The sequence below is a fragment of the Trichomycterus rosablanca genome, chromosome 3, assembly GCF_030014385.1.
Source record: "Trichomycterus rosablanca isolate fTriRos1 chromosome 3, fTriRos1.hap1, whole genome shotgun sequence".
Classification (NCBI taxonomy): domain Eukaryota; kingdom Metazoa; phylum Chordata; class Actinopteri; order Siluriformes; family Trichomycteridae; genus Trichomycterus; species Trichomycterus rosablanca.
Genome location: NC_085990.1, coordinates 1,709,964 through 1,730,356, shown reverse-complemented (window position 1 = coordinate 1,730,356; position 20,393 = coordinate 1,709,964). Strand labels below are relative to the sequence as shown.

The 20,393-nt window shown below is 43.9% G+C and overlaps 2 protein-coding genes across 3 annotated transcripts in view; both read right to left on the bottom strand.

Moving 5' to 3' along the window:
- LOC134310746 (DENN domain-containing protein 4B-like) overlaps positions 1-1,417 on the bottom strand; it is a 43,986-nt gene extending 42,569 nt beyond the window's left edge. The window contains exon 1 of the mRNA XM_062992387.1: positions 1,224-1,417. The gene's annotated coding sequence lies outside the window, so the exon portion shown is untranslated. The remainder of the gene's footprint in view (positions 1-1,223) is intronic.
- A 5,622-nt stretch (positions 1,418-7,039) lies between these two features.
- The window catches only part of LOC134310745 (CREB-regulated transcription coactivator 2), a 48,380-nt gene continuing 35,026 nt past the window's right edge, over positions 7,040-20,393 (bottom strand). For both annotated transcript variants that reach the window (XM_062992385.1, XM_062992386.1), the window contains 4 exons: positions 19,931-20,389; positions 16,116-16,202; positions 13,255-13,459; positions 7,040-13,008 (listed from right to left, as the gene is read on the bottom strand). In XM_062992385.1, coding sequence (XP_062848455.1) covers positions 12,824-13,008; positions 13,255-13,459; positions 16,116-16,202; positions 19,931-20,389 — 936 coding nt within the window. In that variant the 3' untranslated portion in view covers positions 7,040-12,823. The remainder of the gene's footprint in view (positions 13,009-13,254; positions 13,460-16,115; positions 16,203-19,930; positions 20,390-20,393) is intronic.

Sequence of the window (20,393 nt, the reverse complement as noted above, 5' to 3'; positions counted from 1 at the left end):
TAACAGATTTTCCTACTGAAATACGGAAACGTGATTAATAAGCACTAAATTCTACTAAATACAGTCGCCTCACAGATATAAGGGCCTGGGTTCAATTCCCAGGAGGAGCGGTCTGTGCATGTTCTCCCCGTGTCAGTGTGGGTTTCCTCCCACAGTCCAAAGACGTGCAGTCAGGTTCATTAGAGATACTAGAGCTTTCCCCTAGTGTGTGTGTGTGTGTGTAACTGATCAGCCATAATATTAAAACCACCTCCTTGTTTCTACACTCACTGTCCATTTTATCAGCTCCCCTTACCATATAGAAGCACTTTGTAGTTCTACAATTACTGACTGTAGTCCATCTGTTTCTCTACATGCTTTGTTACCCCCTTTCACTCTGTTCTTCAATGGTCAGGACCCCCACAGGACCACCACAGAGCAGGTATTATTTAGGTGGTGGATGATTCTCAGCACTGCGGTGACACTGACATGGTGGTGGTGTGTTAGTGTGTGTTGTGCTGGTATGAGTGGATCAGACACAGCAGCGCTGCTGGAGTTTTTAAACACCTTACTGTCCTTGTTGGACTGAGAATAGTCCACCAACCAAAAACATCCAGCCAACAGCGCCCCGTGGGCAGCGTCCTGTGACCACTGATGAAGGTCTAGAAGATGAGCGACTCAAACAGCAGCAATAGATGAGCGATCATCTCTGACTTTACATCTACAAGGTGGACCGACTAGGTAGGAGCGTCTAATAGAGTGGACAGTGAGTGGACACTGTGTTTAAAAACTCCAGCAGCGCTGCTGTGTCTGATCCGCTCATACCAGCACAACACACACTAACACACCACCACCATGTCAGTGTCACTGCAGTGCTGAGAATCATCCACCACCTAAATAATACCTGCTCTGTGGTGGTCCTGTGGGGGTCCTGACCATTGAAGAACAGCATGAATGGGGGTAACAAAGCATGTAGAGAAACAGATGGACTACAGTCAGTAATTGTAGAACTACAAAGTGCTTCTATATGGTAAGTGGAGCTGATAACATGGACAGTGAGTGTAGAAACAAGGAGGTGGTTTTAATGTTATGGCTGATCAGTGTATACAGTATATGTAACTGACCACTGTTGGTACTGGACACACCGCAGACCACCACCAACACACACACACACACACACACACACACACACACACACACACACACACACACACACACACACACACACACACACACACACTTACACTCTCTCTCTCTGGGAGCTTCAGGTCATGTTGTATCCAGTCTCGGTCCCCACAGCCGCTCCGCACACACCGCACACACCGCACACGGTCAGTCGCGCTTCCGGCGGCGCAGATAAACGGCGCAGCTTGAGTTTCCGCTCCGGTGGGATTCTGTATCAGCGCAGAGGGATTTGGTGCAGATTCACCGCTGACACACGAACATGTTTCAGTTCCAGCGCTGAGCAGCCATCACAGCCCGGACTACATTACAGCTAATGAGGAGCTGACCAAGCCTTCTGCTGCGGAGAGGAGCGAGAGACACAGCGCCGCCTGGAGGCCGGGAGGAGAACCAGCGCCACTGGGATACCACAAGTCCACTGTTCTGCACTGTGTTTAAAATACTTTCTAGGACCCCCTGACACGAGTTATTATATTATTATATTATTATTATTATTATTATATTATATTATTAATATATTATTATTATTATTATTATATTATTAATATATTATTATTATTATTATTATATTATATTATTAATATATTATTACTATTATTATTATTATTATTATCATTATTATCATTATATTATTATTATTATTATTATTATTATTACGGTTTCAGCGATTTTGCTCATTTTGATTGATGTAGTTTGTTTACGTCTGGTGAAGGGATGGTAGGAGCTTCCTCACCTGGGTCTACGTCACTGGGATCTAAATTGACCACCGAATCTTTTGTAGTCGCCGTCCGATGATCTTTGCATCTGTCTGTCTGTCTGTCTATCTGATTTTGGTTAATGTACCGTAGTTTGTTTACGTCTGGTGCGAGTCGAGTCAGGAGTCAATATAATCTACACAAAACATATATTGTAAATGTAGCGTAGAAATAAAGAAATAATCTGTAAGTTCAGATAAAAACAACAACAGATTAGCGAGTGTATTTAGCCGTTTTACTTCGTGTCTTTACTTTCCTCCTCATTGTGTAAATGAATGTAATTTCTGTAACAAGAAGGTTCCAGTTAAAAGCTTCAACTGATACGTTTTGTTTTCATTACAGAACAAAAGCGCTCGATAAATCACGGCACAGCGGCCAAAATCCCAAACACAGCAAAAACCATCATAACCGCTGCTTACCTGAGCTTCTGTTCTTCCAGATGCTATTACATTTATAAGCGTGCGTCCCATTAGGAACAGAATCCGTTATTTTGTAAATGTGCTTATAATTAAAAACCTCCAAACTTTTCCCGGTGGTGAAGTAAAACAGGAAGTGGTTAGAAAGCCGATCGAGCGTTTCATTACCACGTCATCTGTGTGACGCAAACTGAATAAATGCAAATAACAGCATTTCTTACTAACAATTACAATCAGAAGCTCTGATTGGTTCAGAAAGCGTCTTTCAACCATCAGCACCGATTCTGTAGGAGCGTTCCATTCACCCCGGTCGTTCCTGTGAAGTGCACTACGTAGGGTACTCCACCATTTTAAGTAGGGAGCGACGCTTCATCACTACGCCGGAAGCTGGCTGGAACATTTACACATTGCATGTGTTGTGGGTTAAGACAGAGAGCAGAAATGACACGATCAGAATGATGTCGGATCATATACAGTGTATCACAAAAGTGAGTACACCCCTCACATTTCTGCAAATATTTCATTATATCTTTTCATGGGACAACACTATAGACATGAAACTTGGATATAACTTAGAGTAGTCAGTGTACAGCTTGTATAGCAGTGTAGATTTACTGTCTTCTGAAAATAACTCAACACACAGCCATTAATGTCTAAATAGCTGGCAACATAAGTGAGTACACCCCACAGTGAACATGTCCAAATTGCGCCCAAATGTGTCGTTGTCCCTCCCTGGTGTCATGTGTCAAGGTCCCAGGTGTAAATGGGGAGCAGGGCTGTTAAATTTGGTGTTTTGGGTACAATTCTCTCATACTGGCCACTGGATATTCAACATGGCACCTCATGGCAAAGAACTCTCTGAGGATGTGAGAAATAGAATTGTTGCTCTCCACAAAGATGGCCTGGGCTATAAGAAGATTGCTAACACCCTGAAACTGAGCTACAGCATGGTGGCCAAGGTCATACAGCGGTTTTCCAGGACAGGTTCCACTCGGAACAGGCTTCGCCAGGGTCGACCAAAGAAGTTGAGTCCACGTGTTCGGCGTCATATCCAGAGGTTGGCTTTAAAAAATAGACACATGAGTGCTGCCAGCATTGCTGCAGAGGTTGAAGACGTGGGAGGTCAGCCTGTCAGTGCTCAGACCATACGCCGCACACTGCATCAACTCGGTCTGCATGGTCGTCATCCCAGAAGGAAGCTGACGCACAAGAAAGCCAGCAAACAGTTTGCTGAAGACAAGCAGTCCAAGAACATGGATTACTGGAATGCCCTGTGGTCTGACGAGACCAAGATAAACTTGTTTGGCTCAGATGGTGTCCAGCATGTGTGGCGGCGCCCTGGTGAGAAGTACCAAGACAACTGTATCTTGCCTACAGTCAAGCATGGTGGTGGTAGCATCATGGTCTTGGGCTGCATGAGTGTTGCTGGCACTGGGGAGCTGCAGTTCATTGAGGGAAACATGAATTCCAACATGTACTGTGACATTCTGAAACAGAGCATGATCCCCTCCCTTCAAAAACTGGGCCTCATGGCAGTTTTCCGACAGGATAACGACCCCAAACACAACCTCCAAGATGACAACTGCCTTGCTGAGGAAGCTGAAGGTAAAGGTGATGGACTAAACCCAATTGAGCACCTGTGGCGCATCCTCAAGTGGAAGATGGAGGAGTTCAAGGTGTCTAACATCCACTAGCTCCGTGACGTCATCATGGAGGAGTGGAAGAGGATTCCAGTAGCAACCTGTGCAGCTCTGGTGAATTCCATGCCCAGGAGGGTTAAGGCAGTGCTGGATAATAATGGTGGTCACACAAAATATTGACACTTTGGGCACAATTTGGACATGTTCACTGTGGGGTGTACTCACTTATGTTGCAGCTATTTAGACATTAATGGCTGTGTGTTGAGTTATTTTCAGAAGACAGTAAATCTACACTGCTATACAAGCTGTACACTGACTACTCTAAGTTATATCCAAGTTTCATGTCTACAGTGTCGTCCCATGAAAAGATATAATAAAATATTTGCAGAAATGTGAGGGGTGTACTCACTTTTGTGATACACTGTATATATATAATTGTCGCACATAAATAATGTTGCTGACTTTTGTTGTCCACAAGTCATTTTTTGCGAGTCACGAGTCGCTGTGTGTGGGACTTACGTGCGACTCAGACTCGAGTCCCCGTCTCTGCCCCTTGACACTGGTTATTATATTATTATTACATAATAATTATGATAATAATGATCAGTTAAAACATTGGGAATCTTTTCTTTCTACTTTTATCAGGTAAATAAAGATTCAGGAGAATGAACACACCCAGATTCTTCTTTTTACTGCATTTTACATAAAGTTTTCCGCTACAGAAAAAGAATCAGATGACAAAATGATGATAATTCTACTGTTGAAACATCAACCAGGGACCGTGTTGTAATCAACGCCACACTGACACACACACACACACACACACACACACACACACAAGATTACACTTTTAGTATGTCTTAAACTCATTAATATGAATATAAATCTCAAAAATATATCAATATATTAACAACTTAATAAAGAATGACAATAAGAAACAATTGTTGGTGTATTGTAAGACTGTTAGTTACTGGTGTATAAAAATATCAGGATATTCTGATTATTAAAGCATGGATTTCCCCCAAACACTTCCCACATTACTATTAGCAAACAGACTAAATAATACCAGAATTACACGATAATAAATGATAAAGTGTATAAAATCATATTATCACTAAATGAACTTTAATTATTGTGGGTTTTTTTTTTTATATTATCCACAGCTCTTATGTGTAATAAGCCTTTACACAGGTTATGATATTATTGTTACATCATTATATCATAAACCCGAACTACGTGCAATACCTGTTACACTTCGTGTATCACTGTCCATTTTATCAGCTCCACTTACCATATAGAAGCACTTTGTAGTTCTACAATTACTGACTGTAGTCCATCTGTTTCTCTGCATGCTTTGTTACCCCCCTTTCATGCTGTTCTTCAATGGTCAGGACCATGGCTGGATTACTGACCGGGCCAGTGGGGCCAGCGCCCAGGGGTCCTTGAGGTCAGGGGGCCCCGGGGGGGCCCTGGCCCAAAACATTTTGCGATGCCTATCAACATTTATGATACAATATATTTTTATTTCCGAGGGCCCTCCATTTTAAGGATCCTCTGACTATTAGGGACTTTGACCCCAGGGCCTCTTGGGGGCCCCTAGCCATGCTTTTGGGCCCCTTATGAAAATGGATGAGGCGTTGTGGCACTGCTCTGACTTCAACTTCTGGCTATTAGGGGTCCTAGGAAAGAGGGGGGCATATTTTTAGAGGGCCCTGGTTATGAGAGCCCCTACCAGGGGGCCCTAGATAAGAGCAGGGCATACCATTAGAGGGCCCTTGATCACGAGGGCCCCTGCTATGGGGCCCTTGACTTCCATAGAAGTCGTTTACCATGGCTCCTTGACTTTCTAGGGACCTACAAATTGCCAGGCAAGCTACCAGATTTCATATTTCATTCAGGATTAGGATGCGCCAAAACCGCCTGAATTCACTTGTCACCTCTGGCCATTAAATCAGATTTGGTCAGACAGCTTAATTTTGATGAATTAGTGGATGACTTTGCAAGAAAGAAGAGTAGAAAGAAACTTATATTAAATAGATTCTTGTGTTAGGGTTAGTTATTGACAGGTTGTTTAATGTATTAATTTATTTATGTTTTTGGAGGGGGGGGGGGGGGGGGGGCAGACTATCCTTAATCCGTCCTTGGTCAGGACCCGCACAGGACCACCACAGAGCAGGTATTATTTAGGTGGTGGATGATTCTCAGCACTGCAGTGACACTGACAGTGTCTAACTTCCAAAATCCAAAATCCCAAACACAGCAAAAACAATCATAACCGCTGCTTACCTTAGCTTCTGTTCTTCCAGATGCTATTACATTTATAAGCGCGCGTCCCATTAGGAACAGAAACCGTTATTTTGTAAATGTGCTTATAATTAAAAACCTCCAAACTTTTCCCGGTGGTGAAGTAAAACAGGAAGTGGTTAGAAAGCCGATCGAGCGTTTCATTACCACGTCATCTGTGTGACGCAAACTGAATAAATACAAATAACAGCATTTCTTACTAACAATTACAATCAGAAGCTCTGATTGGTTCAGTAAGCGTCTTTCAACCATCAGCACCGATTCTGTAGGAGCGTTCCATTCACCCCGGTCGTTCCTGTGAAGTGCACTACGTAGGGTATTCCACCATTTTAAGTGAGATTCAGATCCAAAGGTAACAAAAATGTTCAAATGAAGTGAACTTCAGACTGTGTAGGGAGTAGGGAGCGACGCTTCATCACTACACCGGAAGCTGGCTGGAACATTTACACATTGCGTGTGTTGTGGGTTCAGACGGCCGGAGCGTTATTATTATTAGAGAGCAGAAAATCTATAGTAATAATAATTATATATATATATAATTGTCACACGTAACTAATGTTAACACATGCTGACGCTAGCGACTCTGAAGTCTCCCCATCTCTGCCTCAGTTCCCAAAGTATTAAGAAGTCTCATGATAAGTTGCCGAGTGAAAACATACAATCCTTTCTTGGTACGGAGGTTCATGTGGAGACCCGTATGGCGCACGGAGATTCACACAGAGGTCGTAAATGCAGCAGTCATGAAGAACCCATATTCCACACATTCTGTTAAATTCTTTATTTTTATGTAAAATATCTTGAGGATACAGTCTTAAAAATATTCTCTCAGAAGCACCTATGGTTTAGATATTATTTACAGCAAATATGGATTCCCTGCTTATCAAAACGATGGAAATACAAAAAGAAACGTGACTTTTTTAAATGTAGAAATAAGTTTTAAACAAACACGAACCCGAGACACATAAAATCAAAACAAACAAACAAATAAACAAAATACATGGTTTAATTACATGAATACACATGGCATTGTGTTTAGCTACGAATAGCTAGCTGTTCAACAGCTCCCCCGTCTGGCAGAGAACGGTACTGCGCTGGAATGAAGCGAGCAGTGGCTTTAATACACAGTGCAGTTAGTCAAAAGCGTGCAAAACCGGTCCTGCATGCAGTTCTAACATATAAACAAGGTTAAAACGAGTACTTTTTACAGCGTTCATTATAAAAATAACTCACAATCGTCTTCTTTATTTATTTAGTTATTTCTGAAAATACTCTGTTCAGAAACAAAACCTCGGATACTAAACGTCTACGCTGCTGTATTACTGATCACAGTCTCGGGGTCTCACTTCTCTCAGCAGGAAGGGTCTGGGTTCGATCCCTCCCACAAGTCCAAAAACAAACATGCAGTCAGGACGAGTCGACTGGAGCTACTAGGAATCGTCCTAGTGGTTTCTAGCCTTTTACCCGGCGAATCGGACCCAGTGTGACCCTGTCCAGCGTGGAGCAGTGGTAACACAGACCGGGAATGAATGAATGGGTGGATGAATGAATGAAAAAGCCCTCTGTAAGAAGTCCTGCGACGTTTCTCTCACTGGTTCTGGGGTTAGATTAGCGGTTCGAATCGTTCCTGTTCCCGAAATCTACTCTGTCAGACTCGGATGATTCGGAATGTCAAATAAAAGGCCGCAGACGATCGCAGCGACCGGCGCGAGCTTTCACCAACCTGCTTCTTAGTCGTAATTTGTTTATTTGTATATAAAAAGAACATTTTGTGATAAATCACTAGACTGTACCCGGTGTTCTGGTGCTTTAGCATGTTCTCCATGCTTCTATATTTCACATATTAACTAATTCTAGGTTAAAAACTCAGTCCTGTTACTTTCAGCCTTGGTCGTCATAGCCAATTGTATCTCCAATTCACCTCACTCAACGTCTTTGTACTGCGGGAGGACAAATAACCCCACGCAGATGAGGAGAACATGCACAACTCCACACAGGAAGGACCTGAAACACACACCGCCGCACTTGGGAGTCGAACCCTTACATTAAATCGTAAACCTCTACTGGTGCTGACACACGCCCCCTCCGACACGTGTGCAGTACCCCACGAGGCGAGTTCATATGCGGATCAGCTTTGTGTACGGAGAGCCACACCCTGATCAGTGTTATTCCTCGACTCGCCATCAATCAGCCAGCAGGGGTCGTAATTGCACCAGTTATGAGCTCCCTATCCGGCTCCCTCCCTGGATGAACGACAGCCAAACGCTGTTCACGTGGCCGCCCAGCCCAGCCCACCGGATGGCAGAGCTGAGATTCTATGCGATGTATTCAAGATCCCGGCTCTGGTGTGGTAGCGTATTTAACTTTTTATGAAGCAAATCTAAGGGCTTTAATCCTGGTGGTTCGCTGTGTGATCGTTTCAGCTAGAACAGTCGCTCTTCCGAGAAGCTTCTCACAAGCCTTGGAAGTGTGTTTGTGTGTGGGAATTTGTGCCCATCCAGTTAAAATATGACAGCATTTATAAGGCAGTTGAGGTTCCGGTTCATCCCAGAGCTATCGAGTGGGGCGGCTGAGGTCAGGGTCTCTGTGCAGGACGCTGGAGTTTATGGCTTGCCCGATTTTTAGCGTATCCAAGTACCCAATTGCGTTACACTTTCCTGTCTACTGATGCTGACCCCTACCCGGGGTGAGGAGAGCCGTGACCGCCGCACGCCCCCCTCCGACGCGTGTGCAGAGCTGAGATTCGAAACGAGTTTGAGATGTGTGATTTTCTTTAGAGAGATTGCTCATGCTGGAACAGGGACGGGCCTTCCCTAAACTGTTGCTGCAAACTTGGAAGCATGCGATTTCCTTCATATATTGATTTAATATTGAATTAGTACTTGGTACTGGGTGAAGTGGAGCTGATTCGTCCACTCATTATAGCCTAGAGGTTAAGATATTGGATTAGTAATCGAAAGGTCGCTGGTTCAAGCCCCACCACTGCCAGGTTGCCACTGTTGGAGCCTTGAGTAAGTCGCTTTGGATAAAAGCGTCTACTAAATGAGTCTATAAACATTCCGGAATTTCAGGCATAAGTGATCAAACTGAGCACTGCAGCAGTAAGATGCTCCACACTGCAGCCGAACACTTTAAAAACAATCAAATACCGTTAAAAAAGTAATAATAATTAAAACTAATAATAAAAACAATACACAAACACTGATAAAAGGCAAAAAAAACCCAAATACAACTCCATCTGTCGGGCGATACGATACGATACGGCTTTGGTGCATCCCATCATAAACAGGCTCCTCTGTGTTCTACACCTTTATAACTCTTAGACTTATATTATTATTATACGAATACACTTATATACACACTTACATCTATAATCGCTCTGTTAAAAAATAAACTTCATCATTAATACAACATCTGTTACACAAAAATACACAGTCCTTTAAATATGGCCTTGTTCAACAGTGTGTGTGTGAGTGTGTGTGTGTGTGTGTGTGCAAAGGCAGGCAGGCAGGAGCAGTAAAAAAGCTAAACGTCACAGTGGCCGAAGATCAGATTGCATTGGCGGACGCAAAACAAGAAAAACGACGCGACACAAGCCAGCGTTCGCCGAGGAACGAAGGTCCAGCGTACCATCTCGGCCGGGCGCGGACCGCACCGGCACGGCACGGCACGTCCACAGAGAGTAAAAAAATAATAATATACACGAGGGTTCTTCAAACGTCTCCGCACTTGTTTTACTCTTTTACATCGCTTTTCTACTGTACATCGCCACGTTCCAATGCATTTTTTCCAGCTGCGTCGTAAAAGCAGCGGCGCATCAGCATCATCATCACATGAAAATCTTCTTCCCCTTAAAGCTCTGAGAGTCCAAAAAAGGTCGATTACTACTCCCTACTACTACACCCTCACCGCTTATTACTACAATATAAGAGTGCGGAAACTTTTTGAAGATCCCTCTTACACTATATTGCCAAAAGTATTCGCTCGTCCCCTTCACACGCACATGAACCTGAGTGACTCCCATTCTCAATCCATAGGGTTTAATATGATGTCGCCACCCTTTGCACCTATAACAGCTTCAACTCTTCTGGGAAGGCTTTCCACAAGGTTCAGAAGCGCATCTGTGAGGTCAGACACTGATGTCGGACGAGAAGGCCTGGCTCACAGTCTCCGCTCTAATTCATCCCAAAGGTGTTTTATCAGGTTGAGGTCAGGACTCTTTATGGAGCTTGTGCTTTGTGCACTGGTGCGCAGTCATGTTGGAACAGGAAGGGGCCATCCCCAAACTGTTCCCACAAAGTCAGGAGCATGAAATTGTCCAGAATCTCTTGGTATGCTGAAGCATTAAGAGTTCCTTTTCGAGCCCGAGTCCTGAAAAACACCCCCACACCATCATCCCCCCTCCACCACACTGTACACTCGGCACAATACAGTCAGACAGGTACCGTTCCCCTGGCAACCGCCAAACCCAGACTCGTCCGTCGGATCGCCAGACGGAGAAGCGCGATCCGTCACTCCAGAGAACACGTCTCCACTGCTCTAGAGTCCAGTGGCGGCGCGCTTTACACCACTGCATCCGGTGATGTAAGGCTCGGATGCAGCTGCTCGGCCATGGAAACCCGTTCCACGAAGCTCTACACACTGTTCCTGAGCTCATCTGAAGGCCACGTGAAGTTTGGAGGTCTGTAGTGATCGACTCTGCAGAATGTTGGTGACCTCTGCGCACTATGTTCCTCAGCATCCGCTGACCCGCCCTGTCATTTTACGTGGTAACACTCGGTGGCTGAGTCGCTGTCGTTCCCAATCGCTTCCTCTTTGTTATAATAGCACTGACGGTCGACTGTGGAATATTTAGTAGTGAGGAAATTTCACGACTGGACTTGTTGCACAGGTGGCATCACGGTACCAGTGAATACTTTTGGTAATATAGTGTATGTCCTGATTGTTTTGGTCGACGCTCTGAAGGCGATTCGCTTCTTTCAAGACACTTCGGTGTAATAAGTAAATCTTGGGTCTTTACAGCAGACAGGAGGACGATTAAAGTCCTGCTGCGCTTAAAAAATTTGAATTCGGCTGCTATGCTATAAAAATAAAGAATATTTTAGTTTGGAATGAACATCCTGGTTTAAAACATGCGCTCGGGAACACGAGCTAAGCTAAGTCTGCGCTCCAAACGCTTCAAAGACATTTGGTTAAGGTCCGTTCTTACTGGCTGGATGGAGGTGGCGCCATATAGAGCACCGCAGAATAACATCAAAAAGAGGGTGGGTCCGGTGGCTGGTGGCGCTACACGGCTGATCTGATGATGCCATGTTTTCCGGACCGCTGGTGACCTGTGGTATTACTTCTGTTTAATAAATAAACCTGAAGTAATATCCGAACCCACATCTAGGCAGGTGCATGCACTAAAAAGGAGCTAATGGCACAGTGCACGCTGGTAGATCGCGCCTCATTCGACATGAAATGCCGCCACTGTCTCTTTAATTTGCGGTTTGTTACCAGAGCTACGCCTCAGCCCACCTAGAGCGCCGCGAAATCTAGAAAGTTTTCATTCATCAGTAGCCAAGTTTGCGCCATTTTTGCATTTTTCCAAACAAAAAGAAACCAAAAACGCTTCGATTCGGGGGTGAACGCAGCAGAGACGCTGGTTCAGTCATACGTGGATATTTTAACCCTTACAATCTGACATTCAGTGAAGTCAAGCGCCTCCGCTGGACAGTTTTGGAACTTGCTGCCTGAAGAAAAAATATCCAAACATATAAAAATGTGCCGCATATTTAACCGCCAGCATTTTTGGATCGACCTGCTCGTGTCTAAATATGGATCCACGCTTACTGATGGACACTTGGAAGCTGCTTGAGAATCAGTATCAGCAGCTCCTGTCCAGATACATAAACCTGACCGACACCCTTCAGTACAAATCATCAGAATAAGGTCAGTGTGATTATTCACTCGCTTGCTCTATAAAGCTGAATATCAATATAGGAACTGAAGCGCATTTAAAAAAGCTCGATCGATAGAGTCGATAGAACAGATCACGATGACCTGCAGACTGAAATAGTAGATAGCTGAAGCGAAGCCCTGGAAACCTCGGACCCGTTCGGATTCAGATATTTAGTTTAATACTGACTCTCACGTTGTAAGGTTTGTTTTGGCGTCTGCACCAGGTAGAATTTAGGATCCTCGAGGCTAGAAAATGAGCCCTAATTTGGGTAACTTGGTTTATATTCGAGTCCGACGATTCCTTGGTCTGTTTTTCCGATCCCTAAACGGGATTAATCTCGCGCGGCGGGTCGGCATCGCGCGCTGGACGCTGCGGAACCTGAAGCGCATCCGTTAGCATGCAGCTGGGCAAAGCTAATGCCTACGTCTACGTTTTGCGTCTCTCGGTAAGTGCACGGGGCTTCGAGCTAAAGATTAACAAAAAAAAAACAAGCAACACAAAATTTGGTCCCGAGTTTTCAAGTCAGAATTTTCACCGAGGAGGAGAAACGTTCGCCCGAATCGACGCCCTCCCCTCCGCTCCTCCTCCGTCTCCCTCCTCCTCGAGTCACTTGAGTCGGAATCGGAACGAGTCCTCCACGGAGGGGTCGGCCAGCATCAGGTCGCCGTCCGCCAGCATGCCCAGCCCGTCCAGGGCCAGAGAGTCGTCCGAGGAGAAGGGGTCCACCTCGAAGCCCGGGACTCCAGAGAGGGCGCTGGTGATCTCTTTAGACAGGCCGGGAGGAGAGTCTCCTGCACAGAGCACAAAAATACAGGGCAGTGAAACAGACGTGGTGACAGATCTCTGGACGGTTCTGAATCTTGTGCTCAGTGAGACCCTGTCCCGTTATGGGTAAGGCAGGTAGGGGGGGCGTAGGGCAGTAGTAGCCTAGCGGTTAAAGTACTGGACTAGTAATCAAAAAGATCACTGGTCACCCCACTACTGCCAGGTCGTCACTGCTGGGCCTAGACTCATAGCACAACGATCCCGCATCTCACCCGTTAGTATGATGTTGGGGACGGTGAGGCGTCCGCTTCCATAGTTCTGGTTCTGAGTGGCGTTCAGGAACTGATGCTCCGTAGACTCCAGCAATTCCAGCACCCCCTGGTGGCCGGGGTAGGTCCCGTCCTGGGCTTTGTTCGGGACGCTGGAGCCCAGGTTGTGGTTGAAGGACACGCCCTCCACCTGAGAGTCGACGTTAAACTGCAATAGAAAAAGATAAAGAAGCATTCACACATTAATAAAGTATTCACAAACACATTTAAACCCTATAATGTCAAATGTATCATATCTGATACATGACTGATACAGTCCTGAACATCATCAGTGGGTATATTGTTTTCCAAAAAACCCTGATGTATACAATTAGATACATACCTTCTACATATCCCCCTGGTGGATTGTTCATGTACTGCATGCACCAGAGGACCTTTTAATCATCAAGCAGTGACCCACCTGTTGTTTTGCATGGATGTTTTTACCAATTTTGTGGGTTTAAAAAACACTCAAATTTTTACTGATCTACTGTACACTGAACTTTGCTCATACCTACACTTTATTTTAATTTTTAGTAATGATCCAGAGGTTGTTTTTTTCAGAGGCCCCAGTTATTCATTTATAAGTTTTTAATTACTTAAGTCCAAAAAACCGAAGGAAATTAAAAGTAAAAAGGGTTAAAAAATTATGTTTTGTGCATTTTTGTTGGTTAAAAAACCTAAAAATTACACATTAAATCCTGATGTATTAAATACGATACAAAACAAAACTCACACATGCAAACTCTTACGTAATTCCTTTTTTTTTTTGGTATTTCACAGCAGGTCCAATAAACACTTCAGGATCCCCTAAACACTCACTCACTCACTCACTCTGTTAACCGCTTATCCAATCAGGGTCGCAGAAGGGTGCTGGAGCCTATCCTAGCTTTTCAATGGGCACAAGGCACACGGTAACACCCTGGACTCAGCGCCAGTCCATCGCAGGGCAGACACACACACACACACATCAATTCAGTGTCTCCAATTAACCTGACTGCATGTTTTTGGACTGTGGGAGGAAACCCACACAGACACGGGGAGAACATGCAAACTCCGCACAGAAAGGACCCGGACCGCCCCGCCTGGGGATCGAAACCCAGGACCTTCTGTGCTGCGAGGTGACAGTGCTACCCCACCCCCACCCCCCTACACATTTATTACTTATACAAAACTGATGCTTTGTTCTGGTCTGTTTGTTTCCATAACGCCACATCTGCACGGCAAGATTCTTTAGGTTTACTGCAACACCTGTTTACCAGTAACTGCATTACATAGTGAATATTTTTTATTTAATTTATTTACTCTTAACTATATTTACGCTGTGCTGGAGCAATAAAGAAATCTTATCTTTCAGTGTGCATGTAGAGTAAATACTAAATTAGATCAGCATTTCTGACTTCCTTACATACCCGCAGTCTCTATTATAATTATTGTACGAATTACTTGTTTTATCCGTGTTAATAATTATTGTCTGTTTATTAGAATTTTAACTAGGGGTGGGTTTATAAAATCGATTTTCCGATTCGAATCGATCTTTATTTGAACGATCCGATATCGATTCATATGAACGCGAGATCGATCTTTTAAACACGCCCCTTTTTACGGTGCACACGGAGATCCGTTACCTTCTTTAATCTCGCCTGACCAGCCGCTGTTTTTTCGTGCAACGAGATCTGACCTGCGCATCAGTTCAGCGTGGCAGAAGCTCCAGTAATGAATATCTGGTTCACACTACATGATTTCTGCCCTGATGTTCGGCGACTGGTCTGCGCTAGATTTGCCGGCTCGGGAGCGACTCGGCTCTTAATCAATGTGAAACGGCGAGGGGAAACACACGGGAGAGGTTGTAAACAAGTGGAGCAGGGGCGTAATGTAGTTATCGTTCTCTACAAAACAGAATATTTATTAACCTCCAACTTCAGAACGATCCCTGTTGGTCGTGTTGCCAAATCCACTCAGATTCCTTTATTTTTTTCTCTTTGATATTACGCTGCTCATCAGAGCACAAACTCTGATCGCTCGCTACTCGTTGGAGTGTATTTTAGGACGTGGTTTCATTAAACCCCTCGTCACTTCTCACGTGTGTTTTTGTGACCCCCCCCCCCATAAGTCGTGCAGTGTGAACTGTACAGCGACCCGGCAAATCAGAAAGTCGTGTAGTGTGAACTTGGCATAAGCTGTGCAACAGCCAGGTGTATGTTTACATTACATTTACACTGTTGTAGCGTGTCAGACATAAAATAATAATAAAAAATGAATGTTACTGTTTTCTGTTGTGGATTACTTATTTATGTAAAAACAAATATTTTTAATAATGAGTGTTCTTTGTACAATTATCACATTCGTTCTCTGAACATCTGTACATATTTAAACAAAACCTGTTAATGTAACTCAAATATGCCTAAATGTGTTGAATCGAAAATTGAATCGAATCAGGAAATTAGTGGCGACACCCAGCCCTAATTTTAACGTCATGTTTTACACTTTTGTTACTCATTACACAAGATTCATCAGTCCTCAGGTTTATATCGAACGCAGTCATGGACAATTTTGTATCTCCAATTCACCTCACAAGCACGTCTTTGGACTGTTGGGAGGAAACCGGAGCACCCGGAAGAAACCCACACAGACACGGGGAGAACATCCAAACTCCACACAGAAAGGACCCGGACCGCCCCAGCTGGGGATCGAACCCAAGACCTTCGTGCTGTGAGGAGACAGTGCTACCCACCGTGCCGCCCTGTTAATATTTACTGGACGGTGCGATACAGTCGCACCCAAAGCACTTATTTACTAAAAACAAGCGTATAAAATGATCTTACCTGCTGACAGAGAGTCTGGCTCTGTTTGCCGGGGAACTGCAGGCTGAGATACGGATCGTCCAGCAGGGAGTTCAGTAATAACGAATCCTGGAGTAACACGGAGAGAAGATTCGACACAGTGATCAGAATTGATCAGAGCTACTGGTGAAACAGAATACTGTTATTTATTAAAGCAACACAAACATAAATGCAGACGTAAAACGTAAAGTGATGACTTATTCCACTGTTAAATCACGACTAGAATATATGGTGAGTTTGACATTTCAAAAACACTTTGAAGTACGTCTGTGGTCATTTACTAGGGGTGGGGTGCGTCGACGTGTCGCAAAGATGTCCACACCCACTAAAAACATGAGCTGCGTCCGGAATCTCGTACTTCCATACTCAATAGCACGCGAAATGAGGACGCGAGAGCGGTTAGTATGTCCGAGTACACAGTACAGTCGAATCCGGTTAATTGGACCAGCCGCTTATTCGGACCGAATACTAAAGTACCGAAACAAATCCTATTATGTACAGTACAGGCCAAAAGTTTGGACACACCTTCTCATTCCTGTGGTTTTTCTTAATTGTTTTAAATTTTCTACATTGTAGATTAATACTAAAGACATCCAAACTATGAAGGAACACATATGGAATTATGTAGTAAACAAAAAAGTGTTAAACAAACCAGAATATGTTTTATATTTTAGATTCTTCAAAGTAGCTATCTTTTGCTTTAATGACAGATTTGCACACTCTTTGAAATTTTCTCAACCAGCTTTATTAGGTTTCCACCTGGAATGGTTTTCAATGAATGTTTGTGCCTTGTCTAGAGTGAATTTTTGGAATTTGTTGCTTTTTTAATGTGTTTGAGACCATCAGTTGGGTTGTGCAGAGGTAGAGTTGGTAAAATATAAAACATATTCTGGTTTGTTTAACACTTTTTGGTTCACTACATAATTCTTCATAGTTTGGATGTCTTCAGTATTAATCTACAATGTAGAAAATAAAAATAATCAAGAAAAAACATTGAAGAGAAGGTGTGTCCAAACTTTTGACTGGTGTGTCCAAACTTTTGGCCTGTACTGTACGTGTAATGTTATTCGCTTATATGGACCAAAATTCCGTTTAATCGGACCAAAGGACGTGAGAGCGAATAAGAAAAAGAAGCCACAAGTCGCCACTTAGAGCGGATGCAAAGCGGGTCAGCGAGATATGGGAGGATTCCTGGGCTCCCCGGGAGAATTTATGCTTTTATCGAAGGTCAGGAAATCCGAAAAGTTGTGTTGACGAGAGCGAAACCAGCGGGAGGTGAACACGCCCACCACTTTCTTTCCCACAACCAAGCACCCAGTAGCCAGCAGCGTGGTTACTGGATCCATCTGCATCTCCGCTTTTCGGCGAAATGAAGTCAAGCGTAAACAAGATGGAATTTAGTAAGAACTTTTTTTTTTATTATGCTTCGCATGCTGAGTACATTGTGTTGTAGATCGTTTCGAAAAACTTGTTTGCAAATTTATTTTTCAATGAACAAAGTTCGTAAGCAACAGTAGTTCTTGTTTGTACGTTCGCTATACGTGTATATCGCACAATAAAGGTTTAATAAACATTTAATATGTTACATAAATTATAGCACGTCCCGTCTTGTAACATAGGGCGTGTTCGTGTAATCGGACCAGCCGGTTATTAGGACCAAAACGATCGCGTCCCGATGTGGTCCGATTAACCGGATTTGACAGTATACACAAAGAGGTACGCGAGAAGTACCCGGATGACCTACTTGAGTATGCCATGTTTGAGTATGCAAGCGATGCACACTTGCGGTCCGCTAATGTATCCCATAATGCAACTGGAGCTGCGTAGGTGTTCGAAGCGTAATAAGAAACAAGAACGGTAGCGGCCCTCTGTTTACAAGTGTAAGTAAGAGAAATAAAATAAAACATTTTAAAGACGAATAAATAACAAAAACACGATAAATATCCAAAAGTTTGGCGAGTGGGGTTTGTAATGAGTCTGTAACCATGGTCATCACTTGACGTTGGAAAGATGGCGGATGTAGTGCGTAGCGGTGTTGTGTGCATGCTGCATACTTCTGTACTGTACTTTTTTACCGGCAGAGTAGTGCATACTTCCTCCAATCTAGTGCGTACTCTCCAAGTATGCGATTCCGGACGCAGCTCTGGATTTCTCTGGGGAAGCCGCGGCAAAAAAACGTGCACATGAGCATCTACAGTTTGGGAGCGTTTTTCACAAAGACCCAACAACGTGATGCTCTGTAAACTTCGCAAAGTGAAGATGGTCTATCACAGCAGGACGACTTTTATGCACGAGCATCCCAGAGCGCTTTTTCAAACACGCCGGTAAGTTCGTTTACATTTACTTCTTCACCCTAACATTATATATTAGGGTTATTAGCACATGTAGCCACGGTGCTAACGTTAGTAGTAGTCGCTGTTAGTAGTTGATTCTCTGTCTTCATCGCCCCATGTTAGCAAAATAATCTTAACAATTCAGGTAATTTCTGCACCGTTGCTGTAGCGGTAACGTAATGTAGCACTAGTGCGTTATGTAATATTGTTATTCACCCGTTTTATATTTTTCTGTTGACTTTAATGTCACGTTGGCGGAAGAGAAAAGTTTAAACTAACATTACAGCCTGTCGATACAGCCTGTACATCGTTTTTTTTAATTTTATTTGCACTTCATCGATGTAAAAATACGTTTACCAGTGATTACCGCAACTACATATTACTCCAGAATGAAGTAATTCCCCGGTTATAACCGCTTTAAGTTTGAAGTCTAGTTTTTAAGTAGAATATTGATTCTGTATTTATTTCAGGTAAAGAGTTGCTGTGACATACAGTGACCAAATAAAACTGTCACAGCCATTTAAATTTGATGTCTAGTGTTTTTCTGATGAGATATCTAACAACACAGTAGTGATGATGCCACCATCACTGTTAAGGGTCAAGCGAAGAAGTGTGGAGGACTTTTCAAACAAGCTGGAATATGCAAAGAAAGATTCCTGTTGTACTGCACATCTGTATATGTATTTATGACAAATAAAGGCATTCTATATTCCTTTACCGGGATTTTTACAAGCTCTTCCTTTAATATAATGGGAGATTTAATGTTTGACATTACAATAAAGGTACCTATTACTGCAGGTATGTTTTGCAGAATTCTGCCCTGAAGTGCATATTGTGTTAAGAGAAGACTAGAGAAAATGTTGAAACATTAAGATAAATTGGGTTTTATCATTATTTTATGTAAGCGCACAGATAAACCCCTTTAAAATAAGCAGTAAATAAGTTTAGACTAATCGATTAATCGAAAAAATAATCGTTAGATTACTCGATAAGATTATAATTTTACATTTACATTTACATTTTCGGCATTGAGCGGAACAGTACTGTGACAGTTTATCATCTGAGCAAATGAGGATTAAGGGCCTTGCTCAAGGGCCCAACAGAGGCAACCTGGCAGTGGTGGGGTTCGAACCAGCGACTTTCTGATTACTAGTCCAGTAGGCATTTGTATGGCTGGGCACTGATGAAGCCTCAGTCCATGTTCCAGTTCATTCCAGAGCTGTTGAGCAAGGCTGAGGTCAGGGCTCTGTGCAGGACGCTGGAGTTTCCTTAAACCAGGCACAGGGACAGAAAATGGCCTTCCCTAAACTGTTGCTGTAAAGTTTTCTAGGTTAGAAAATCGGTCCTGTTACTCATATACAGCCTCTTCCACTCAGAAACCTTGTAAAAATTCAACAACGGTGCATGAGATTCGACCAAAACACCTTCTGGGTAGTTAAGTGTGTGTGTGTGTCAGCCACTTACGTTATAAAGTCCGAGGTCACCGGTGAAAGCCTGGCTGACGTTCTGGAACTGAGGAATGTTCTGGTTCTGTTCTTGATGTGTATTCTGAGACATGTCCGCTTCCTGTTTGATCTGCGAGTGTACCGACCCCGGCAGGTCCGTCGTGCCGCCGGGTTTGTGGTTCTGCTGCAGCGGCGGGATCCGTGAGCACGGGTGTTGATGGTGCTGCTGGACCTGTTCGTAAGGAAAGTTCTGGGTTTTGTGCAGATTCTGCATGTTCTGCACGTGCTGCAGCGCGGCCTGCGGTCGATGCGTGTGGGTGTGCGGGTGGCACTGCGGAGGCTGGACGGGCGGATGACCGGACTGTGGGGAGGTGCAGCCTGTCTGCGGGTCACTGTGCTGGATCTGCTGAGACTGACTGAAGGGGTACGGCGGCAGCCTCTGGTCCATCATCATCCTACTAGTGTCCAGTGGGACACCCTGC